The sequence below is a fragment of the Patella vulgata genome, chromosome 4 (assembly GCF_932274485.2).
Source record: "Patella vulgata chromosome 4, xgPatVulg1.2, whole genome shotgun sequence".
Taxonomy (NCBI): domain Eukaryota; kingdom Metazoa; phylum Mollusca; class Gastropoda; family Patellidae; genus Patella; species Patella vulgata.
In genome coordinates, this window is record NC_065882.2 from 81,287,621 (window position 1) to 81,315,414 (window position 27,794).

The window sequence follows — 27,794 nt, forward strand, 5'->3', positions numbered from 1 at the left end:
GTCCCTTTAATGGGTTGTTTATTTAAAACATTAAATACAAGATTTATTCATATTTGAAATAACAGAAACAATAAAATATGTTTGAATTGTGTGGATAACTAATCTGAAAGTATTTTGTTGGCGTAACACTCTCAATCTGCGTTGGGGTAACACTGTCCATCTTGCTGCGCTTCTGTAAATATACTAATGTCCAAAAGAAATTATACACTGAGCATTTCGTCCTGCTTCAAACAAAGTCGTTTTTCCATTGTATGCGGTATTTGGGTACAATGTCTATTTGTTTTGCCGTTTATTTGCTTAGAAATATTGAGTTTGGACGCACGAGACATGTTCAGTATAGTTTTATCACATTTTGTTGATTTAAACAAAACTAAGTCATATTTTTAGTGTGTATACTTTCTTTTGGACATTAGTATAGTTACAACAGTCAAAAATATTGGAATTGCCAACGCCGTTCAATATAAACAGGGTAATCACACCGTTTGTGACCTGTTTATTCAGTCAATGCCCCCCCCCCCCCTAGATATGATTAAATAACCACTCCTTATCTCTCTAACCCAATTAACTAGACAATAGTTTATCTCCCTGGGGCTAATTAAATGATTATCCATTAATCCCATATCGCAGAGAACACAAAATCACACAAAGACTATTATTCAAGTCAAAAATGTTCATATATTATATTATTAATCCATCTGGGAAAAGTTGAAACTTCCCAGCAGGAACGCATATCATCCTTTTCACGACGTGTGACCTTGCTGCGTTATGTCACTGACATCTGTTTTCCTAAATCACACAATCATATTAAAACAGATTCTATTTTTTTTCGATTTTTATAGTTCAAAATGTCGTTTAACTTGCCTTTACTACACTAGGATCTGGTAGAGTTGTTGTACAATCTGCTTTCTGGTTAATGTGAGGGATTAGCTAATGAAACGGTCTGTTGCAGCGAGTTCTTGGCGTGCGATGCAGGGAACTATGGGTCTCCTACTAGAAACATCAACGCTGATTGGTTAATCAAATGTCTGACCCTTCATACGACGACCACCCACTACAACTGGTCAGATCTTCATGTAGTGTAGACCATCGAAAGTATAAAAAAACGAAAAGAAATATAGATCGGCATTTTAATCAGACAGTAAATCACAATAAATGGTGTCCTACATACAAAGGCTAATCATTTTGTTTATCCTGCAGACCTATAAAAAACAGCTTCACTAATTTAAACAGCTTCTTGGATATTGTCTAATCTCCTGCATGGGACTAACATGCGGGATGAAGTTTTTTTGTGAGTACATTGTCAGTAGACATAGAAATTGACAACATATTTAGCTTCCAAGTTTTAATTTGATGAAACCAGCGTCTTAACTATGTGTTTATAATTTAATTTTAATAGAGTGATGTACTTTTGGCTTGATGTGCATACATTACTTTTGGCCTATTGATGCCACAGTGTATGGCTATAAAAAGTATGGACAATACGTTTAACGAAAGGCAGGATTAAGGGAAATAACTCCTACGTAACACAAGACATACGGCTATATTGACGTGGAATTCGGTCACAAGGTGCATATACACAACACGTCCCAATTTCACAGAGCCTTATATATAGACCGATCTATTTTATCAGTAAATTTTAAAAAATGACCGAATTGGCGAAACGTTGCTATTAAATCAGATAATCCTATATGTCTGACATATCGTTCACAACTACGTTAACCTAATCTTAAAACTCTATAAACATTATGTTTTCGTGAGGATAGTTTATATATTTGAAAGACGGAGGGGAGGGGTTAGGGGGAGGGGGGGTAAGTCAAACATCATCTACTAACCCGACTATGCACGAAAAAGTCCTTGTTATTATATTGTCAATTTTTCATTTTAAACGAAACAAATTATTAATACTAATGGAGAATAAAATTATGGAAGGAGTATAATGGTGTATTTAATGGTGTATTTAATGGTATTAAAGGAGTATAATGGAGTATTTAATGGTATTGAAGGAGTATAATGGTGTATTTAATGGTATTGAAGGAGTATAATGGAGTATTTAATGGTATTGAAGGAGTATAATGGTGTATTTAATGGTATTGGAGGAGTATAATAGAGTATTTAACGGTATTGAAGGTATATAATGGAGTATTTAACGGTATTGTGGGAGTATAATGGAGTATATAATGGTATTGAAGGAGTATAATGGTGTATTTAATGGCATTGAAGGAGCATAATGGAGTATTTAACTGTATTGAGTATTTAAAGTCATCCATGGTCAAGGTCAGGGAAGACAGAGAAGACAACCACCTTAACAAGTCATTGTCTACTGTACAAACCATGGGCATCAATAGTAATCCTTTATCTGGAGTAAGGTATTGTTTAACACCAACAAACACGCGCAACAATTTCAGACAATAGGTTTGAACTTAAGAGATAGTTTATCTTTCCACCAGGCAACGGGTTGGATGTACCCATCCTTGGGTATTAACAATTTTAAACAATAGGCTTGAACTTCAGAAATGATTGATCTTTCCACTGGGGAACTGTTGGTGTTTGCCCTTTCATGAGTATTAAAATAGATCTACAGTGTGTAATCAAGGATTTGAATACATGTATATAGAATACTGAAACCGACATTTATTTATTTCAGAGTTAGGATCTTATTTAATTTCTTTCATGCACAGAACAATTTTGAGCTAAACTCCTTGACATTTGATAAGTGTTCTCAATTTATGTTTCTGTAGATGTCTTTCTTCCTAATCCACAAATTAAACGTAATATAATAATTAGCTTAACAGTGCATATACAGAACTCTATGGCTGTTGTAAATTACGATATTTTGATCAGGGTGGTGTATGGTATAAGTGATCAGTGGGAAAACTGTGTATGATATATGTGATCAGTGGGTGGTGTATGGTATATTTGATAATTGGGACAACTGTGTATGGTATATGTGATCAGTGGGTGGTGTATGGTATATTTGAACAGTGGGGTGTGTATGGTATATTTGATCAGTGGAACTACTGTGTATGGTATATTTTATCAATGGGGGTGTATGGTATATTTGATCAGTGGGACAACTGTGTATGGTATATGTGATTAGTGGGACAACTGTGTATGGTAGAAGTGATCAGTGGGTGGTGTATGGTATATTTGAACAGTGGGGTGTGTATGGTATATTTGATCAGTGGGACAATTGTGTGATATAAAATAAAATATAATACCATCGATCCTAAAAGTCAAGAAACACAATCTGTCAAAGTAGTGTTATAGTTTGTGTACGTGTCCATTAAAACGTGTCACAATAACTAGCGTATTCATGCTAACGTAGAACGAGGCATTCTGCCTCGAACACAACACCCACATATTTTTCCCCATGTGATTTTGATGATAACAGCGATACAGACGACAGGTTTCAATGACCCCCCCCCCCCACCACATCCACTGGGAATGAATCTACATGACGTGTCTGGTGAATATAAGCACTAACATATAAAACATATTTCTAATAACAACAATATCTCTAATTATCACATTACAATCTCATGTTGAAGACCGTTCACATCTTATAGTTAATATGTCATACTTGTATATCTTATAATTATATCCGATACGGGGCCACGTTGGCTAGGTGGGTAAGACACTGGCTCGCTAGCCTAGGGGTCGGGTGTTCGATCCCTGCATTGACCGAGAAAGTTCCGACGTGGTCTCCCCTTATCAGTGGCGCAGAACGGGTGGCCTGACAAGGACAGCTATCTAGTACTTCGGATGAGACGAAAAACCGAGGCCCCGTGTATATATTGGAATGCACGTAAAAGATCCCCTGGCATTTGGAATTCGATATAAGAGTAGGCGATAGTGCCGCTGTCCAGGCAAAATGTCCCTCATAGCACACTGTATGGCGTATGCGTTCCGATAGGATTGTCCCTTTTGAGTCCACGATCCGTGCAGATACGTTCGGATACGTTTCAATACGGCCAACACGGTTGCTACGACTGACCTCATTATATGATAAGATCTGATAGGATCACCACGCTTACTCCACGATTAAAACCACGATTTCACTCGTAGCAGGAATCACGATAGTGGGAACCTAGCATTAGCCTATTCGGGGCAGAATAGTAGGACGCTAAGCCACATTTTCATTATACTTATATAAATCTATATTTCTACGTACAGGGGGAGATAACTTAGCCCATATCGCTCGCAATGGAAAGTACAAGAAGGTGTCCAAGAAAGGGTCTGCGATATCACCGTCTCGTAAGTCAAATGTCTATCCACCAATCGCCATATCCGTCTCAAGAGTCAAGTGTCAATCCACTCGAATCGCTATATCCGTCTCTTGAGTCAAATGCCTTTCTACTTATCGTCAAATCATCAGCCACATGCTCACACGCCAATCAACATTGCCGTATCATGGGTCAAATGTCTACCCCACCATCGAAAGGTTCCAGTCCACATTGTAACATTAGAGACGAGGTTTGGCCTTGTAAAAGTCATTATGATTTAGGCATATCAATCTTAAGGCCCATTATTTACATGTTTCCTCTAAGGCCCGCTGTTTATAGGTTTCCTAGACGAAGAGAACAATTAACTCTTTTGTTGTTATTTGTGCATCAACCGTCACATGTTATCACTTGCTATGACGTTACGTCTCGAGTAAAGCAAGTTCATTGATACGAAGAAACTCCATCATACAGAAACCAAAACTAACAAGCGTAATGATTGAAGACAATATGGCGACGATGAAAGACCACCCCACAGAAAAGACGCCAGAAGCATCGACCCCTGACACGAAATATTCAAATAGTTTCCACCGGTCTCTTTTTATATCCATGCAGAAATCTTCACCTTTGACCCCTATTACTATTACAGCCATTAATACCATACAGCCTGTAAAAGAATACACAGAACAAAAATTATAAACAATTCATGGAACTTTAACATACCGTTAAACAATATAAAACGCAAAGTGACTTTCCAGAAAAAAATTCCACAACGCATAATGAAAGAGAAAGCAAAGCCTATAATAAAATCTCCAGTGCACAGCGGAAAGGCAAAGCCAATAACGAAATCCATGGAGCATAATGAATAGGCAAAGCCTATAATGAAATCCATGGTGCGAAATCAACAGGCTAAGCCAATAGTGCACAATGAAAATATCCAATGTATATCCGATGTATTCAAAACATATATCCGGTGTATGACGGATATACACATATACCCAGTAGTCCGGGAGCCCAGTGACATTTAATCAAAATATTGAGTCCAAAAGGCTTGAGGTCTACAACACATATTTTACCCCTAGATTATTTTGGAAAGCCAAGTCTTAAGTTTTGTAACCTGTGCATATACCTGGGAGCGCTCCCCCTAACCCTCCCAAATTTAATGGGAGTTAAAATTCAATGTTCATCAACAATTTTTTTGCAAGCGTTTCACACTTGACACTAAGAAACAGAATGCATGACTAAAGAGCATGCAATGTTGTGCTAATGCTACTTAAGAGCTTAATTAATTATCACTAATTAGTGACCGTAATTAACATTTAGAGTCCATAACTGAAACAAAGCCTAAAAGCTAGCTAACCAAGTCATGAAACCAAAAATATCACTTAAGAGCGACAAAAGTTGAACAAACCTTGCTTAAGACTCGTTCAAAGGTCAAAGGTCACTAATCAATGACCATAATTAAAATTTAGAGTCCATAACTGAAGCAAGCCTAAAAGCTCCTTAACCTAGTCAGGAAACAAAAAATATCACTTAAGAGCGACAAAAGTTGAACAAACCTTGCTTAAGAGTGGTTCAAAGGTGACAAGTGTCAAAGGTCAAATTTTAGGTCACAGAATGACGTTTGAGTGTATTTGATTAAATTGTCTTGTCCGGGATTATTTTTCTTTCTAACACCATTTCTATTAGTTCCACTGCACAAAATGACTGCTTAAGAGCATGAAATGCTGTACTAATGCTACTTAAAAGCTAATTAATTAGCACAAATTTGTGACCATAATCAAAATTTAGAGTCCATAGCTGAAACAAAGCCTAAAAGCTAGCTAACCAAGTCAGGAAGCCAACAATATCACTTAAGAGCGACAAAATTTGAACAAACTTGGCGTAAGACTGGTGACAAAGGTCATATTTTGGGCCACATTATGACCAATTAAGCAATCATTCCCATCAAATTGCTTATCTCTGCTTGCCCTAAAGAGACGCGGAAAAACAATGCGACGAATCACTCATTCCTAGGAAATGAAATGCAAAAAGTGTTAAGTTTTTCCATTTTTTCTAAATATTGAGAATGGAAGTATAGAACTGGATAACTCCCTGGTTTTAAAAAAATGCAGACAATTAAATTATGAATTAGTCCATATACGATTCGAAACATTTATGTGTTCTCCTTTACATGGATCTTTACGGGGAAAGAAGTCAAAATGGGAAGGTTATTTTCCGTATAATGCTATCAAGACCGGCTTATACTTACAAGATGTTTGTCAAAACGTCCATTTAGGACAACACGTATACATTTAATAATACATATAACCTAGAAAACAGATACAATGACACACAAGTAATACATTCATACAGACATGCGATACTCTTGTTGGCTAATACTCTTGTTTCATCATTTTCATTCTATTATGGATAATCGCTCCTAAATATTTCCAATTGTAAATTAGATTTACTGTGGAGTGAGGCACGAATTTCGGAATGCGATGATGTTTTGGGCGATTTCAACACCAGAGATGCTTCTTAAAGGAGACATACAATCCCTGCAACCGACCCATGACAATTTCTAGATATCAAAAGTAGTTTAGAGCTGTGATTAATTACAATATTCGATTTGTGTATTCCACCAATGCTACTTCTATTTATATATACATGTATGCGAAGTGGATAATTATTTTGATATAATATTTGTATTTTCATCATTGTGTTCCATACAGTGCTGGCGCCAGCCGTCGGTGGTTGGAGGGGCAAAGCTGGGGCAAAGTCCAAGGTTAAGGGGGCAAAGGGGTAGGGAGGTCTCCTTCAGACAATTTTGAAAAACAGGCTGCCGTAAATGCAGCCTGGCAGTATTTCAGGCACTGATCGTTGAGGTAAAGTGTCAAACTAACGGACTTGTGAACCGCGACAAAGCCAAATCACGAGCGCCAAATTGGAGACCTTCCCCCGCAAATTTTGAAAAATAGACTGCGGGAGATGCTGTCTGACAGTATTCTGTTAGGCACCGATCGTCGTGGTAAATAGGTCTGACTAAATACCGTCCGTCGCCTGATCACTAGTTTATCGACCAGAGAACAAAATGTCAAACTAACGGACATGTGAACCTCAACGAAGTCCCCTTGTGAGCGCCAAAGCAGCGAGTCCTTGTGGGGGTATTGGGGACCTGATCATTATTCTATTCGAGCCCAGAGAGGAATGTGTCAAATGAACGGACTTGTGAACCTCAACAAGGCAGCCGAAAATTTTGAAAAATTCACTCTCGGAAATGCAGTCTGGCAGTATTTCAGGCATTGATCGTCGAGATAAATATAGCTTACCAGATACCGCCTGTCGCCAAATCACTAGTTTATCCGACCAGACAGGAAAGTGTAAAACGGACGGAGTGAGTGGCTCAAAGTGAATGAATATTTTCGTTCGTCGCGATATTTTGTGAAATAGACTGCCGGAAATGCAGCCTGGCAGCATTTCAGACACTGGTTGTCGAGATAAATAGAGCTGACCAGATACTGTTCGTCACCAAATCACCAGCTTATCTGAATAGAGAGGGTGATGTCAAACGAACGGAGTGGGTCTATCAAGTGAATGTATATTATCGCCGCGTTGACATATACCCAAAAACTTTGAAGATCGTAAAAAGCTGTTACCATGTGATTCACGTGTTATTGTTTATAGTAGGTTTATAGTAGGTTTACAGCAGGTTTACAACAGGATGGATTTGGTCAGGAATCACTCAGACTCTACAACATGCAAGTATATGACTGAGTGGGGATGTGGGATTCAAACACTGTAGAAAGTATTGATTACCGAAACGTTTCACAAATACATTTTTTTTATTTTCTAAAATTATTGGGGGGGGGGGGGCAAACAGAGGGCAGACCAGATTTATGGGGGGGGGGGCAAATGCTCCCCTTGGCGCCGCCACTGGTTCCATACATTTCTGTCTCCTCATTAACTGTATGCTTTTTATCTGTTCGTAATAATATTATATTGTTAACGATTGTAAATATGGATCTAGTACTGTCAAGCTTAATGTAGGCTATAGTAACCTGTGATTGTTTCCCATAAAAACTGTGTTCTGTTAAATAAAATGGGGGTTGATAAGAAAATTTGTTCGCAAACTAACTGATAAGTCCACAATAAATAAATACTTTAATTTTAACAAGCACACACCTGAGACATTATCGACAATGCGAAAGTAATTTAAAATGGCTGTTAAATCGAATAATGCCTAAAAGGAAGTTTAGTCTCCTTCAATTCCTTGTTGTACTGATAACTTTGCCATACTTTCAAGTGCATAATTAATGTTGACATCAACATTATTGTCATCTGCCTTTCGAAGAAAGCAGGGAACTATTAAAATGGGCCTGTTCGTCTGTCTGTTCATCAAGCCATTTGGGACACAATAACTCTTCTTCTAATTGAGGTAGAATTTTTAAACTTGGTGTAGGTGTTGATTATGTGAATGGCTCGATGGAGTGTGTGTGTGAGTTAGTTTTATTTAACGTCCGCTTCCACCGAGGTGATATCGCAGACAATCTCGATGGAGTTCGAAGATGCGCATTTTATGTTTAGGATCAGCAGAGATATGGGGGGGGGGGGGCAAATGCTCCCCTTGGCGCCGCCACTGGTTCCATACATTTCTGTCTCCTCATTAACTGTATGCTTTTTATCTGTTCGTAATAATATTATATTGTTAACGATTGTAAATATGGATCTAGTACTGTCAAGCTTAATGTAGGCTATAGTAACCTGTGATTGTTTCCCATAAAAACTGTGTTCTGTTAAATAAAATGGGGGTTGATAAGAAAATTTGTTCGCAAACTAACTGATAAGTCCACAATAAATAAATACTTTAATTTTAACAAGCACACACCTGAGACATTATCGACAATGCGAAAGTAATTTAAAATGGCTGTTAAATCGAATAATGCCTAAAAGGAAGTTTAGTCTCCTTCAATTCCTTGTTGTACTGATAACTTTGCCATACTTTCAAGTGCATAATTAATGTTGACATCAACATTATTGTCATCTGCCTTTCGAAGAAAGCAGGGAACTATTAAAATGGGCCTGTTCGTCTGTCTGTTCATCAAGCCATTTGGGACACAATAACTCTTCTTCTAATTGAGGTAGAATTTTTAAACTTGGTGTAGGTGTTGATTATGTGAATGGCTCGATGGAGTTCGAAGATGCGCATTTTATGTTTAGGATCAGCAGAGATAAGCAATTTGATTGGTTGATTGGTCATAATGTGGCACACAATATGACCTTTGTCACTAGTCTTACGCCAAGTTTGTTCAAATTTTGTCGCTCTTAAGTGATATTGTTGGCTTCCTGACTTGGTTAGCTAGCTTTTAGGCTTTGTTTCAGCTATGGACTCTAAATTTTAATTATGGTCACAAATTAGTGCTAATTAATTAGCTCTTAAGTAGCATTAGTACAGCATTTCATGCTCTTAAGCAGTCATTTTGTGCAGTGAAACCCATAGAAATGGTGTTAGAAAGAAAAATAATCCCGGACGAGACAATTTAATCAAATAAACTCAAATGTCATTATGTGGCCTAAAATTTGACCTTTGACCCTTGTCACCTTTGAACCACTCTTAAGCAAGGTTTGTTCAACTTTTGTCGCTCTTAAGTGATATTTTTGGTTTCCTGACTTGGTTAGCTAGCTTTTAGGCTTTGTTTCAGTTATGGACTCTAAATTTTAATTATGGTCATTCGTTAGTGACCTTTGACCTTTGTCACCCTTGAACGAGTCTTAAGCACGGTTTGTTCAACTTTTGTCGCTCTTAAGTGATATTTTTGGTTTCATGTCTTGGTTAGCTAGCCTTTAGGCTTTGTTTCAGTTATGGACTCTAAATTTTAATTACGGTCACTAATTAGTGCTAATTAATTAAGCTCTTAAGTAGCATTAGCACAACATTGCATGCTCTTAAGTCGTGCATTCTGTTTCTTAGTGTTAAGTGTGAAATGCTTGCAAAAAAAATGTAGATGAACATTGAATTTTAACTACCATTAAATATGGGAGGGTTAGGGGGAGCGCTCCCAGGTATATGCACAGGTTACAAAACTTAAGACTTGGCTTTCCAAAATGATCAAGGGGTAAAATATGTGTTGTAGACCTCAAACCTTTTGGACTTAATATTTTGATTAAAGCTCACTGGGCTCCCGGGTTACAGTGTATGACGTATATACATATAAAACATATATCCAGTCCATGGCGGATATACACATATAACATATATCCAGTGTATGACGAATATACACATATACCCAGTGTATGACGTATATACATTTAAAACATATATCCAGTCCATGACAGATATACACATATATCCAGTGTATGACGAATATACACGTAAAACACACCCGGTATCTTAAGGCTCGCTAATCGGGAGGTATCGGGGTCGCTCCCGTCGTTGGCCGAAAAGTTCCCCATAACACACCGTGTTCATTAACCCAGTTGGTGCAGAAAAGTTGGACGTTAAACCCCATTTCATAATGGAATAAAATAAAACCAAGTACGAACAATCCAAACCATAAGACAGAATTCCTAAAAAACGTTATAGGCAAAATAGTGTATTCAAGCAAAATAGTGTAATCAGCAAATGGACTGCTCCTCGTGTACAAAATACACGACAAACAGTGGTAACAGGTGTCCGGAAGAGTAAGCTTACAATTACACAACATTTCATAACGAAAATATACACTGTTCATCTATGATAAGAGTATATATACGATTAAAATAACCAACAGCGTTTAACGAAAACACACCCAACATACATAACTAAGAAAACAGTATAATAATAATAGTAGTTTATGTCATTGCACTTATCGATAAAGAAAAGACATGTTTGAAGCGAAAGCACACAGTGTATAGCAACAATATACAGTTTATAGCTACAATACATGGTGTATAACGATAATACACAGTGTATAACGATATTACACAGTGTATAACGATATTACACAGTGTATAACGATAACACACAGTGTATAACGATATCACACAGTGTATAACGGTAATACACAGTATATAATGATATTACACGGTATATAACGATATTAAACAGTGTATAACGATATTACACAGTATATAACGATATTACACAGTATATAACGATATTACACAGTATATAACGATATTACTCAGTTTATAACGATATTACACAGTATATAACGATATTACACAGTGTATAACGATATTACACAGTGTATAACGGTAATACACAGTATATAACGATATTACACAGTATATAACGATATTACTCAGTGTATAACGATATTACACAGTATATAACAATATTACCCAGTGTATAACGGTATTACACAGTGTATAACGAATTACACAGTGTATAACGGTAATACACAGTATATAACGATATTACACAGTATATAACGACATTACACAAGGTATAACGATATTACACGGTATATAACTATAATACACAGGGTATAACGACATTACACAAGGTATAACGATAATACACAGTGTATAAAGACATTACACAGTGTATCACGATAATAAACAGTGTATCACGATAATACATAGTGCATTACGCTATTACACTGTGTATAACGATATTACACAGTGTATAAAGATATTACACAGTGTATCACGATAATTAACAGTGTATCACGATAATACACAGTGTATCACGATAATACACAGTGTATTACGCTATTACACTGTGTATAACGATATTACACAGTGTATAAAGATAATGCACATTACCGGGCGTTCTTCGTCAGTCCAGATATCATACAAGAGTTGACCTACCTGCTGTAAATATAAGTAAACATAGTGCTATTAATATACCACGTGTTTCTTGTAAAGGTCTTATAACAACATAGGCTACCAGGATGACTGCTGATATAACAAACGCCAATAATCCGACAATACAAAAACCTTGTCCAGCACGAATAAAATCTGAAAATATACATAGTATATGTACTAACTGTGGGGGACTGTGGGGGGCTGTGGGGGGGGGGGCTGCTAAATTATTTCCGCGACTGGATAGGATTTAAACGACGATTAAACTCTTTGAGATAACGCTAATTTATGATATGTTAAGAGGTGGGGTGGGGTGGGCGTGGGGTGGGGGAGCAAGGGTGGTAGGCTTGTAATTTCGGCAATACTTCTTTTATGACCAAATTCCCATTTAATTTATCTTTTAGGAAGAAGGGAATCATTTGTGTACAATTTTTAAACTAGTTTGCGTTAAGAAGACTGTGTATGTAGTGGTTTGAAGTGGCGGAGGGGGGGGGGGAGGTTACAAAACTCAGAAAATAATTTAATACAGAATAATCTCCTATATACCTGGAATTTTAATCCAGTATTCACACGACCATTCACCAGTTTTAAAACTCCTCGAACATTTCTGCCATAAACTCACGGATATTCCATTCTCGATACCAAACCATTCCGATGATCCGAATGCTATCAGGAAGAGCACAAATCCCAAACAGAAACAGACGATTGTTCCGAGTCCCTTAAAGGAAAGGAAAGTGGGTCGCCTGTCAATCCCACGCAGACGTTCATTTAGCAGGTATCCGTTGATTGGCTTGGACGTTATCATCACGTGGTTTTTATTGGCGCGTTAAACCACGTGAACATATTAATTTCATGAGAATAAAAATCATATATTTGTGTATTCCACGCACAAAACCTGTCTAGATCGATTTAAAGGCGATGAAGCAGCTACCGGATTCTTTCGCAAAAATAACCACTTCCACTATAGATTATGCAAGAATCTATTTGATAGGTAAATATTTGTTTAATAGATTTTAATAGTCTGGCTGGAATAATCAGTGTTCTAAGTAGCCATAAGAATGGATAATAACACTTCTCCAAAATTATTAGCCTACTAAAAACCCACAACACTAAATACGGTTGCTTTTTGAATTTCCGAGAAAATAACTTAATGATTGTTTTGAAAGCGGTTGGTAATCATTATCACTCACAAACGTGTAATATTGCTTTTTTTCCAGACAATGTTCTACACCGTCACTGTATGAAATAATGTTCTGATCGCGTCTGGATGGTGTTTCCAATAATCACCACCGTGTTATTAATCACTCACAATTCCACGAATGATCCATTAAAATTACATTCTTTATGTTCTGCAGTCTTAGTTGTCAAAAGGTTGTTGTGGTGGGATTCTGAAACATAGAAATATAAAATACAACATTAGTTGATTGCTTTTATTAATCAGTATTACTTGTTTCCATACACGCCAATCCTTCAGTCATCCTCATTAGCCAAAACCTTTTAAAGCAGATTTCATTGCAACACTTAAAGGGATTTCACAGGAAACCGTGCAGTACTAAAATCAATGTATCGATATAAGAGAGGGAGAGAGAGCGAGAGAGGGTGGGGGGGTAACGTCCACTCGACTCAAACTAGGTCATTTCGAGACTAACATATGGTTTAAGTTTATTTCAATAATTCGCTTGCGCGTAGGGGTCTTTAGCAGTGGCAGGAAACCGGAGGAGAAACACCCACGAGGTTGGACAGGCGACCCTATTCCTTGGCACGTACAATCGGGCATTCGAAACCACGCCAATTGACTCAATGACAGGCTTTATGACACAGCGCGCACGTGCTAACCATTCAGCTATCCACCCCCACCCCCCCCCCACCCCCACTTTAAACGGGAATAAAATTTGGTTTCAGTACTCAAATCAATGTATCGATAGAGCCTATTTAAAGATACATTATGTAAGATTTAGATAAAGAGCTGACTATTCTTGTTGTAATATAGCTCAAACATAGATAATGTAAAATGAAAATATTGAAAATTTCATTCAAATTACTTCATTCTGAGCCAAGGTATCACTGTTTGTAGTTTTGATCAGATGTGTGCATAGTGGTAACCAGTGTACTGGTATATTCGAGACTTAGCCTCGCTTTCCCATTTTTAAATTAAATTTTAAATGGCGAAGCCTTCTAATCTAGTTAAAATCTCGAATATCTGATGCCATCGAGAGTTGATTATGGTCTTGTTTTGTTAATATGAGTCTAATTAATAGTTTAACATTCAAGGAATAAAGAAAGACCTTCAAAAGGCAGATTTAGCTCTTGCATAATTTATGTTTAACCTTTGTGAATGTTTAAAATACAGGAAAATGATCTCTTGATTTGGTTAAATCTTTTGGGAAATTTCATTCTTCAGTTGTATATTTGACTTTATAATCGCAAACATCAAGTACGGCTATAATTTCTGTCATCCAAGTACCTCTTACACAGCGTAGACTTATGGTCATCTCGACATGGAAGCTAAAAAATTGTATTAACGTTTGTGTTTCTTCAAAAAAACAAATAAAATGAAATAGTCTAACTTCCTGCTTTTCTGCAAAACAACTGACGGGCATACGCCACGAAATTTTCTGCTATGGGAGTCATTTGCCTATACAGCACCGTTGCCACCTACTTTTCGCTGATGTTAATGTGCACACCAACATGTACTCGGGTCAATAATATATGTGGGGATGGTCCTTTAACATTGTTAGCCACGTAATATCGGGAAACGTATAGAATTATATTTAGAATACAACAAAACGAGAAAATACTGAATATGATGAACATCTCAGATTCCTTGGACTACAGTCAACGAGCAGGAAATCCAAAGTCCAATGGATAAATTCTGCAAAATTGAGCTAAAATTGAGCAACATTTTCCCTGTTTTCTCTCCCGACTGGTGTATTAAGATTTCCCTTATTCTCGCTGGCTGTAGTTTATGTTATAAAATGGTACTATGAGTTTAAGGGAAAGACCCCCCCCCCCCCCAATGAGACCAAGTAAGCGTCCCTAAGGGTCACAAAAAATAATAACAAAATCAATAACAATCATAATATGACATGAAATTCATGTCAACTTGAATAAAACTGATTTCCATCGAGATAACGATCGGCGAACAACTATAATAATATAGGCAATCGGATTTATATTCTACCGGGGTGCTCAGTGTTATAGCCAGACTAATTAATTCTAAGATGGCTCCCGAGACTTACAACCAACCCCTCCCCCTATTCACACCTTCTAGATTAGCTACTGGTTGCTTTGTACGATGTGATTGGGGTTATACTGTCCATGCTGACTGTATATTAAGATGGTTTAAAATGGATCTATATATGCTGTGTCCATGCTGACTGTATATTAAAATGGTTTAAAATGGATCTCTATATACTGTCCATGCTGGCTGTATGACGTGGTTAAGGCTAATTGTAAACGAGGTATTGATCCAATAGAAGAATAAAGTAATTCGTTAAAGTGTTTCTCTACTAGGAAATAAACTACAAGTACAGAGCGGTTGGTCCAGGTCACGTTTATATAACACAGACATCCCATTCACAATCCGTCAATAATAACCCATTGATCTAAACTAACTTGGTTAGTGTTAAATCTATTTGTTAAGGCCAGCTCAATTGTTCGTCATAGGTCACGAGATGTAAACAGGGCTAGCGCTAATCCCAACCTTAATCCTAACCCTGGACCTATCCCCAATGCTTACCTTAACCGTAAGGTACAATTTCGCCAACAATCACGCGCCCTAACCTTATTTACATTTTAGCGACCTTGACAAAAAATGTGCTGGCCTTAACAAATAGATTTAGCCATCTGAACTTGTAGTCGTCTAAATACAGCGTTATGACGGAACACTAAAAGTCCCGATGCGCCATTTTAAGCACCTGCAAACTACCATACTGTGACAGATGAGAGAGAGAGAGAGAAAAATGGGGTTTAACGTCCACTCGACACAAACTAGGTCATTTCGCGACTAACATATGGTTCAATTTTATTTCAATAATTCGCATGCGCGTAGGGGTCTTTTAGCAGTGGGAGGAAACCGGAGGACCCGTAGAAAACCAACGAGGTTGGACATGCGACCCTACTCCTTGTCACGTACAACCGGGGATTCGAAACCACGCAGTTGACTCAATGACAGGCTTTATGATACAGCGCGCACTTGCTAACCATTCGGCCATCCAACCCCCCGTGAAAGATGAACCTCTAATAATAGGAATATCATCCCTGAAATGGCCCCATTCAGATCAATATTTACAATGTTATGTCAAATTGAAATGTCGTCATCTATGCTACACCTTATGCAAAAAGTCCACCATTTTGTTATTTACAAAATTTTATGATATGTCTATTTTAAACCCGATTGAATCCAAGCCGTGCGATTATCTAACGTTGATATTTTGATTTTCTTTTCTTAATAATTAAATGTTAAATAATCAATCTAAGTACATATTGGCGTGGATTAAGCCATGAGAAATTTGATATTTTAGCGACCAATGCCAAATAGGACACGAAGGAGTACCAGAACCGCAACATGAAGGAGTACCAGGACCGCAACACGAGGGAGTACCACAATATGAAGGAGTACCAGAACCCTAACATGAGGGAGTACCGCAACAGAAAGGAGTACCAGAACCCTAACATGAGGGAGTACCGCAACATAAAGGAGTACCAGAACCCTAACATGAGGGAGTACCGCAACATAAAGGAGTACCAGGACCGCAACATGAAAGAGTACCAGGACCGCAACATGAGGGAGTACCGCAACATAAAGGAGTACCAGGACCGTAACATGAGGGAGTACCGCAACATGAAGGAGTACCAGGACCGTAACATGAGGGAGTGCCACAACATGAAGGATTACCAGAACCGCAACATGAGGGAATACCGGTACCGCAACATGAGAGAGCACCGCAACATAACAGAAAGGGTTGTCGGTACAAGATAAGCTCCACATATTAGAGGTGGTGGATTGCAGATTTATAAAATATCGGTACTTCTTGATCCCAAATCGCCAATAAGTATTCATAAAATCGACATGAATTACCCTGATTCCCTCAATACGACATCCTAACCCGAACTCCTCAACATATCCTTCATCTACTTTTGGGGGATTACGGTGGCTACGTGTAAGACGCTGGCTCGCTAGCCTGGAGGTCGGGTGTTCGATCCCTGCATTGGCCGAGAAAGTTCATTTAAAACCGACTGATTAATTTTGATAATGCGTGTCCAATTTACACGTATTTAATTTCCTGACCACTGTTTAAAAATGAATCATTAGACATCGATTGGATTATTTGTTTTTTAACAGTGATTGAGAAATTAAACGCTTGTAAATTAGACACACATTATCAAAATTATCAATCAGCTTTAAACTGGACACAAATACAAATTACAAATTAAACGATTTTTTGTGATTTTAAACGATTTTACGAGTTTTTAAACAAAGATTTGATATTGAATACGTAAGATTAAACCCGGGTTACAGTGAAGAGATAATAATAATATTCTTTCCGATCCTGACATTGCTTATCCAGTACCTTCTACGGATTAAGGTTTGAGCGACTGACCATAAAACGGATCTAGTATTTCAGTTATGACGATAGAACGCCATTTTGTACCTTAAAAGGTTCCTTCGATGGTTGCATTTGAAGGATGGACTTAAATGCTACTGTCATTTTATAATACTTTCCCAGAATCACGTGTCGCGTTAATACAATTGCGGTGTCCTTTAAAGGAGCTAAATCGCTAATATTTGGGACCTAAAAATTGACGCAAATGGGTCACAAGGCATATAATAATGTAAAATGAATGTATATAAACTGATTTGCATTCAATCGTTTCTGTTTTTAATCTAATTTCAAATCTGTTATGTTCGGCGAAATACGCCATAAGTCTGAACCGAATGGCAATCTCTTGAGTCTGGTTATTCCAGTCTACACCGATAGTATTTATTGCGCATGCTCACCAGATAAGAATATGGCATCACCGTTTGACATGAGTTGTGGCATATGTCTAACCTCGTTTTTCGAGTCCCTTGTTACAAATGGCGTTGAAACGCACTATGGTACACGATTCGTGTACCAATGGTAAAATGTTTACTTTGTCTTAAATATTGGATATCAGAAGCCCATCTTTTCCCAGTAAGATCACAACATCAATGTTAGTTTAAATTGACAAATAATTCGTGTTTTCAATGTCGAAGACTTTGGGTGATATTAAGTTGGAGACTTAGCTACTTTAAGCTATGGGATTATGGTTATTATTATACGGAACTATGTATCTAATGATGGCCGGAAGGATATTTAGTAAGGTCAGGCTCACGTTTCAATGCCGATATCTGTAGGATTATCTGTGTGAAGTCTATGTGATGAACCCACCACGAGTAATTTGAAGCCTTATAAACATACAGATTAGTGTTGGTCACCTACAGGTCAATCAATCGATACCAACATAAACTCGTTACACAGTGAAATGGTTGACTGTGTATTAAGACAAAGCTGTTGTGTGTTTCTTCTACAAAGTTGGACGGTGCTACGAGGGAAATTTGTCCGGACAGCGGCACTACTGTCTACTCTTAAATCGAATACCAACTTGTCAAGGGTAATGTTACGTGCACACCAATATGTACACGGAACCTCCGTTGTTCGTCCCATCCGAACGACTAGAGTCTAGATATGAAACTCAATCTATCTTATATTCACATGTGGTGTTTTCAAGCTACACGATTTCTACTTAACGTTTAATTTCTCTCGCCAGATGACGTGACAGCTAATAATAGTATTGCCAACACTATCAATTGATTTTGCCCTCAGGCATCGCAGGTTTCTAACAGGACTAATCGGAAAACAATACTAGCCTTTTTCCCTCACTTAATAGCCAATAAGTACGCCAGATTAATTCAATAAATAATTCTTGGGTAGTTTCCGGTCTTTTGTGGGCTTCTTGTAGTTAATTGGATTCTCTTTTCTGCTACTTAGTAAAGACGTTGAATGCTGAAGACAACGGAATGGTCCATGTGGGAAATGACAAAGGGTTTAACGTCCGTCTTGTCTGCAATAACCAGTCTAATGAAGACGGTCATACACCATGCCGTGTGTTGTGGGGGACATTTTTTCCTGGCAGCGGTGGTACCGCCTACTCAGATTTTGAATGCCAATGTGTACATGGGGCCTCGATTTATCATCCCATCCGAAGGACTAGACAGCTGTCCTTGTCAGGTCCTCCGTCCTGCATCACTGACAAGGGAGAACCACGCCGGAAAATCTGGATGAACTTTCTAAGCCAATGTAGGGATCGAACACCCGACCTCCATGCTAGCGAGCCAGCGAATTTATTGGGAATATTTGAGCATCATCGTTCATCTAGTGTAGTATTATTGATATTATAATAAAACTAGCAGAATGAGGAGGATTACAAACTGTCAGTTACAGAAGATTTATATATAACAGTTTGTGCTTTATATTGATTATATAGAACAGATCGTACTAGCACTTTAAAACCAGAAACTCCACAGGTTAAACTGTGTGAGATATCAGCACATAGTCACAAATAGGATTAACTCAGAAACCCAATAGATTACACAATGTGGCAGACCAACACATAGTCACAAATAGACTAAACCCAGAAACCAAATAGATTACACAATGTGGCAGACCAACACATAGTCACAAATAGACTAAACCGAGAAACTCAATGAAATACCAACACATAGTCACAAATACATGAAAACAAAAAAAACTCAATAGGTGAAACTGTGAGAGATACCAGCACATGGTCACAGATAGAATAAAACCAGAAACTCAGTAGGTTAAACTGTATGGGATACCAACACATTGCCACAAATAGATTTCACCCAGAAACCCAATAGAATACACAATGTGGGATACCAACACATAGACACGAATACATGAAAACCAGAAACTCAATAGGTTAAACTACTGTGTAGGAGACCAACACATAGTCACAAATAGAAAATGAAATGAAATGAAATGAGGTTTAACGCCCTATTGTTCTGCTCCTATACTGGGCTAAATGAAGACGGACATACGCCATATAGTGTGCTATGAGGGAGATTTTGCCCGGGCACCGGCACTATCGCCTACTCTTATATCGAATTCCAACTGCCAGGGGATCTTTTACGTGCATTCCAATATATACACGGGTTATATAACATCACCGTTTGACGCAATATAGCCCGGTTGGAGTTACAATAGCCCGCCTAGATGGAAGTCGATGTTAAGCCCCAAGGAAGAAAAAGAAGAATAAGAAGAAGAAGACAGGTTCTATGTTGTACGTTCGCTTCGTTGATATCATGTTATGTGACAAACCCTATATTAATGAGTTTTATCAATATAATTATTATCTAGCTCTGTCTAGTCTATAAAACAAACTATTGATGGATGGACACAGAGACGATAAATCTGTTATAGAACGAAGATTAAAGCGAGGTTTGAGAGTCGATTGTTTGGTTAGACGACGAGTTATTATTAAGAAATGAAATGAAATGAAATGGGGTTTAACGTCCTACTGTTCTGCTCATACTGGGCTAATGAGGGAAATTTTGCCCGGACAGCGGCACTACTGCTTACTCTTATATCGAATTCCAACTATCAAAGGACCGTTTACGTGCACGACAATGTGTACACGGAATCTCGGTTTTTCGTCCCATCCGAACGACTACACAGCTGTTCTTGTCAGGCACAGACAAGCGGAAACCACGTCAGAAAATCTGGATGAACTTATTATTAAGACACACAAGAGAGAGAGAGAGAGAGAGAGAGAGAGAGAGAGAGAGAGAAAGAAATGGGTTTAACGTCCACTCGACACAAACTAGGTCATTTCGGGACTAACATACGGTTCAACTTTATTTCAATAATTCGCTTGCGCGTAAGGGTGTTTAGCAGTGGGAGGAAACCGGAGGACCCGGAGAAAACCCACGAAGTTGGACAGGCGACCCTACTCCTTGTCACGTACAACCGGGGATTCGAAACCACGCAAGTTGACTCAATGACAGGCTTTATGATACAGCCCGCACGTGCTAACCATTCAGCCATCCAACCCCCCCAAGACACACAATTAACATCAGTCTATATAACCTTGACAAGAAAATATTGGTTATAACTTGGGCGGTTTTGTTAACCAGGGGGAGAGAAATATTGGTTATAACTAGGGCGGTTTTGTTAACCATGGGGGAGAGAAATATTGGTTATAACTAGGGCGGTTTTGTTAACCAGGGGGAGAGAAATATTGGTTATAACTAGGGCGGTTTTGTTAACCAGGGGGAGAGAAATATTGGTTATAACTAGGGCGGTTTTGTTAACCAGGGGGAGAGAAATATTGGTTATAACTTGGGCTAGTTTAGGGCGTGGTAGATAGATTTTATGAAGTGTATATAAATAAAATGAAATGGAGTTTAACGTCCTACTGTTCCGCACCAACCGGGATAATGAAGACGGTGGGGTGTTATAGAATGGTGGCCAGACATTCCGGCTTCAGGAGTTAGGGTGACTATGGTTAAACCGGTGATGACTGATCGTCCTATTGTTCTGCTGCATACACTTTAATCTGACGTTTTAGTATTTTATGTAAGTTATTATGTGCTGTGATAGCGCATGTTTGCATATATTTTAATACTATTTAATTTCAGTAGTGATGGATTCGCCCTAGCCAGTTTTAAACACTCGTTTATTAAAAGTCCAATTTTAACTATTTATCTGAGTCATCCTCGTTGGAATAAGTTAAAACACCCAGAAAACATCACTACGGCACGCGTTACAAGATAAACGTTTAGTCGGGATTAATTTTACAATTAATGTCCTAGACGTATTAAATTACACTGTATATTCTTAAAGTATATAATCGCTTTCAAATCACCAGAGATTTAAAACAAATTTACTCGTCGAAATGTCATTCCAGGAAGCCAATCTAAAGGTCAGCAATGACTTTATAAAAGAGGGTTAATACTTTGCAGTTAAGAAAGTCATGCGTTGCATGCTGTCTATCTAGAGCAACATACTGTCTTTCCATCGCAATACTTTGTCATTCCACGATTAAGTTTTTGTTTCATCATAACATTTCTGTTTTTGTTTTTTCATCATAACATTTCTGTTTTTGTTGTTTCATCATAACATTTCTGTTTTTATTGTTTCATCAAAACATTTCTGTTTTTTAATCAAAACATTTATGGGGGGGGGGGGTTATCGCAAAATAAGATATTTCCATCGCAACATGTGGTATGTTCGTCACAACATCACATATTTCAGTCTCAATATGTGATATTTTCATCCCAAAATGTGAGACAATAACTACGTTATTCTGAGACTAACACGTGGTTTAATTTTATTTCAATAATTCGCTTGAGCGCCTACTGTTTTTTTTAGACGTGGAAGGTAGCAGGGCCTTTGATTTGTATAGACAACAGCCCTTATGTTCTACAGATTGAACGTTAAACGACACCCACCCACCTCCACCCACCCCCCTCCCGGGTTTAAAGTTCACTCAAAACTAACAAGGTTATCTTGGGACTAACATATGTTATATTTCATTCCAATGATTTTGATATGTTATATTTCATATATGTTATGAAACAATCAAACCTACTCCTTGTCACTTAACAAAGAAGGAGTCGAATTCATGACTGGAATAGATTCTGCACCAAAAATTAGATATACGGTTAAAAATCATTGGATCGAATCCCCGACACGCATAGATTCTGCACCTCAAATTAAATGTACGGTTAAAAATTATTGGATCGAATCCCCGCATGGATTTTTCACCTCAAATCAGATTAACAGTTAAATATCATTGGATCGAATCCCCGACTCAGTTAGATTGACAGTTAAAAATCATTGGATCGAATTCCCGGCTCAAATTAGATTGACATTTAAAAATGATTTGATATTAAATTAGGTTAAAACCTCTCCCCCAAATTCTTAAACCTAACCCTGAGATGTACACGGGGCTGGCGCTAATCCCAATCCCAACCCCGGACCTAGCCCTAATGCTTACCCCGAACGTAACTAACGTACGAAAATTAAATGGTAGCTGGCTTTTTTTTCGCACGTATACAGTGAATGGCCATTTTGCTCAGTAATCCCAGCCAGAATTTGGCTATTTTTTTTAAAATTGCGTTAAAGTTTTAAATTTTTGTTTAGAACTGAAATAAATTAACTTTTAGTCAATCCCCACGCTAAAAACATTAACAGAATTGATTGTGTATATCTGAAATAGACACGACCGAAGCACAAAATAGTGCCAATATGCCGACGTCAAATCTAGAGTTGTAGATGATGTTATTTTTGTGAAACATCATTGGAAGAAGCGATAAGACGTTCTGTATGGATTATACAGTCCTAAAGGCTGCAAGAAGGGTATTATTTACAATTTAACATTGTGTCTTGTACTGTTGATAATGATCATAATGATGGTGTTTACATTTTGTTTGTTGATGTGACCTCATGACCTGTAACGTTTAGATAACGTCATATGCATATCATGGCTATTCACTGTGTCAGAGTCACTTCTCTGCAGGTAGGGTGAGTCTGTCGTTCAGATTGTGCTTACCCTAAACAACAATCTCACCAACAATCACGTGCCCTTACCTTATTTACATCTCAGCGACCATGACAAAAATTGAGCTGGCCTTAACAGATAGATTTAGCCATGAATAGCTTTATACAGAAGTTATAATGATGTTATTATCTACAATTGATATCACGATTAGAAATGTCACCGGATATTACAAATTACAATTCAAAGGAAACTCACGAAATTTAATGATGATTCGAGCTGGTAGTAAATGTTATGATTATATCAGCATGTCGTATTGTTCTTATTTAACTGCATTCCATTGTGTCAAATCATATACAGGGATGAGTTTTATGACACTCTGATTAAAACACAGATCCTATTTCATTTCGTTTTTATAGTTCAAAATTTCGTTTTACTTGTCTTTACTACACTACATGTAGGATCTGGAAGAGTTGTTATTATAACCTGCGTTCTGGTTGGTGTGAGGGATTAGCTAATGAAACGGTCTGTTACTGAGAGTTCTTGGCCTTTTTACGCACGGAACTGTGGGTAAACCACTAGAAACATCAACACTGATTGATTAATATCAATGTCTGACGTCATAGGGTCAAAATCTTTTCGTTTGACCCCTGACCTGAACTCCCACTATAACTTGTCAGATCTTCATGTAGTGTAAGCCATCGAAAGTATAAACAAACGAAACGAAATATAGATCTGTATTTTATTCAGATTGCGTTTTATGACGACCACATAAGTTTATGTAGTAGTAGGCCTAAGATAAATAAAAATGATATGAAATGGGGTTTAACATCCTACTGTTTTGCTTCGACTGGTCTAATGAAGAAGGGCATACGCCATACAGTGTGCTATGAGGGTAATTTTGCCTGGGCAGCGGCACTATGACCTACTCTTATATCGAATTGCAACTGTCACAGCTTTTTTACGTGCACGCCAACCCAAAGTGCACACATGACCTTCCATCCGAACGCGTACAACTGACAAGGAGAAGTTATGCTACAAAATCCTAATAAACTTTCATGCCAGCGTCAATTGAACCCGGGACCTTATTTGAAAGGGGGGGGGGGACTCGGATGGTTTAACTCATGCGCGTTGGGTAATTTTCGATTCCAACCTTGTACTGTAGGGGTGCCTGTCCGAGTCCTCCAGTTCTCCCCCAACTGTTACAGACCCTTAAGGTCAATACAGTTTTCGACACACACATACCATTGATAACTAAGTTCATGCACAGCCTCAGAACAAAACATTTACAACCAAGCATACACACCCTTAAACCAAAACATTTACAACCAAGCATATCCTTAGACCAACACATTTACAACCAAGCATATCCTTAGACAAAAACATTTACAACCAAGCATATCCTTAGACAAAAACATTTACAACCAAGCATATCCTTAGACCAACACATTTACAACCAAGCATATCCTTAGACCAACACATTTACAACCAAGCATATCCTTAGACCAACACATTTACAACTAAGCATATCCTTAGACCAACACATTTACAACCAAGCATATCCTTAGAGCAAAATATTGCCAACCAAACACATAGTAGACCAAAACATTGACAACCAAACACATAGTACAACAAAACATAGACAACCAAACACATTGTTAGGCCAAAACACTGACCAAACATTAACAACTATATAAGCACGCACACGCTAAACCAAAAACATTGACAACCAAGCACACACGCACTCCCTTAAAGCAAAACCATGACAACCAAGCGACAAAACAATGATAACCAAACACACAGGCCCGCCCTTTTACAGTAGACAACAATCGATCAGGGCCTAAAATAACGTGCCTAGGAGCACAAAGGTGCTTCGAAATGAACAATCCGTGCTTCGGAAATACGAAAACCGTGCTCTGAACAAAATGGTGTAAAACCGTGCTCTGAAAAAAGTGTAAGGTAGCGCCGACTCCCTGAAGAGACTTGAAAAGACAATAATCAGATTTGTTTTATTTTATTTTTTACCCTTGTTACTGATAGAATTTTAGTTCTGATGTTGATGTGATAATAGAATTTAAATTATGATTTAAATATTATCTTCCTTGTGTCGAGTTTTCATGCGAAAAAAAAGCTGCGCATAGCCAAATAAACTGCAATGTAAACTGCGTCAGAATAGTCCACAGATGCCATTTGTCAGTTCTGAATTTTCGAACACAGAATCCGTGCTACGAGAATTTAACTTTATTTTAGGCCTTGCAATCGATCTAATGAGGTATAAATACACGCGATGTTTCTGCTTATAAATGATATTACATGAATCGTCCTCGCCGTCAAGTAACTCATCGTTAATGAGTGAATTAACTTCACGTGGATATTATTAATCAACAGTCGTGTTATATAATTCTTAATTAGAACTTAAGGTGCTAATTATATACAACTACAACCTATCATCATCCAGACTGACAATTACAAACAATCAGCATCCTGTCCCGTATATCCAGTCTTACAATTACACCCGATACTATTGTCCCTATCATCCAGTCTTACAATTACAACCAATACTGTTGCCCCTATCATCCAGTCTTACAATTAAAACCAATCTTACAATTACACTGTATCATATGTATCATATCGGAGCCACGGTATATTTCCGTTGCAAATCGCATTCGAAAGATGTGATATCCATCTATTTGAGAGGGGGTGCAAAGCAAGGGCGCATCCAGAGACCATGGATGTAGGGGGCGCACGGGCGGCGACGCGCATAATTGGGGGGGGGGGGGTCCGCGTGCCCTCCCTCGGACATTTTTTTTTGAAAACCAGAAGCCCGGAAATCTTAAAACCCATGAGGCAAAGTACGCCATTGCACCCCATTCGCTTAGCTCCTGATTGTAAGTTATCTGCTATAAAATGGTACAATAATAAATCAAGAGAGTGTGAGAGAGAGAGAGAGAGACAGACAGACAGAGAGAGAGAGAGAGAGAAATGGGATTTAACGTCCACTCGACACAAACTAGGTTATTTCGGAACTAACACATATATGGTTCAATTTTATTTCAATAATTCGCTGGCAGTGGATCTTTAGCAGTGGGGGGAAACCGGAGGACCCGAGGAAAACCCACGAGTTTGGACAGGCGACCCTACTCCTGTAACGTACAACCGGGGAATCGAAACCACGACAGTTGACTCAATGACAGACCTTATGATACCTTGGGGCCTTGGTCATTGTCCTTAACTGTACAAGGGAAATGAAATGAAATACAGTATAACGGCCTACTGTTTAGCTCCGACTGACACAACAAGCGAGTCGCAGTGGCTCAAAGAGTAAGATGTTGATTCGCTAACCTCGGGGTCCCGTGGTGTCTCCTTTTGTCAGTTGTGCAGAACGGAGGGCTTGTTAAGGACAGTTTTCTAGTCGTTCGGATGGTACGAAAACGTATACAAATTGGCGTGCACGTAAAATAACACTTAACAGTTGGAGTACGTCGTAGTGCCACTGACCGGGCAAAATTGCCCTTATAACACATTACTTGGCGTATGCAAGTCTTCATTAGCTCAGTCGGAGCTGACTAGTAGGACGTTAAAGCCCATTTCATTCTAGTTCCTTCTCTGTATTAAACAATGCGAGGATACTGTGTACAGCAGAATAAACCAGGCAGTAAAACAGTACAATATACAATCGTTAATACCGATATGCCGAAATAATAACCAATAAAAGGCATAATTAAAGACAATATAAGCGATTTAATGGGGGTGGGGGCACGTGAGTGTCACCTAATGCTTTTTTACAGACACAATTACAGACAATGACAGGGCTATAAACTAGTTTAAATGATTGTGAAGACGCATCTGCTCCGTTGGGAATGGTTTCCGTTACTTCCATCCAAGATTTCATCATCAACAAGACTGGCCAGTCTAGAGGGATCATTAAGCAATGCGAGCTAAGAAAATGTGGGCTGAAACACTAGCTTGTCTCAGACCCGGAAGACAATACCGACAGAATTCCAGGAGACTCGGCAGCACGATGCATTGGCATCAAAGTCTGGAACAAGGACGAGTTTGACATCAAGTCTCTGCATCGTAAAATATTCATATTCGTTACGACATCGCCTAATAAACAAAAAAATATAATTAACGATAGTGAAATAACTGGACTTACCAATTCGCTTGATTGACAATAATATACATCGGCGCGTGCTGCGCGTGTCACGTGACGAGAAGAGACAGGTTAGCATCGATCGAAGATCAGTTTTTAACAATCTATAG

General features: G+C 38.2%; 1 protein-coding gene across 1 annotated transcript; it reads right to left on the reverse strand.

Moving 5' to 3' along the window:
- Positions 1-5: 5 nt before the first annotated feature.
- On the reverse strand, positions 6-27,746 carry LOC126817122 (uncharacterized). Its single transcript, XM_050543942.1, has 4 exons — positions 27,688-27,746; positions 12,534-13,375; positions 11,994-12,143; positions 6-4,887 (listed from the first exon to the last, which is right to left on the reverse strand). The coding sequence occupies exons 2-4, from the start codon at positions 12,790-12,792 to the stop codon at positions 4,643-4,645; spliced, it is 654 nt and encodes a 217-aa protein (XP_050399899.1). The 5' UTR covers positions 12,793-13,375; positions 27,688-27,746; the 3' UTR covers positions 6-4,642.
- Positions 27,747-27,794: the final 48 nt, after the last annotated feature.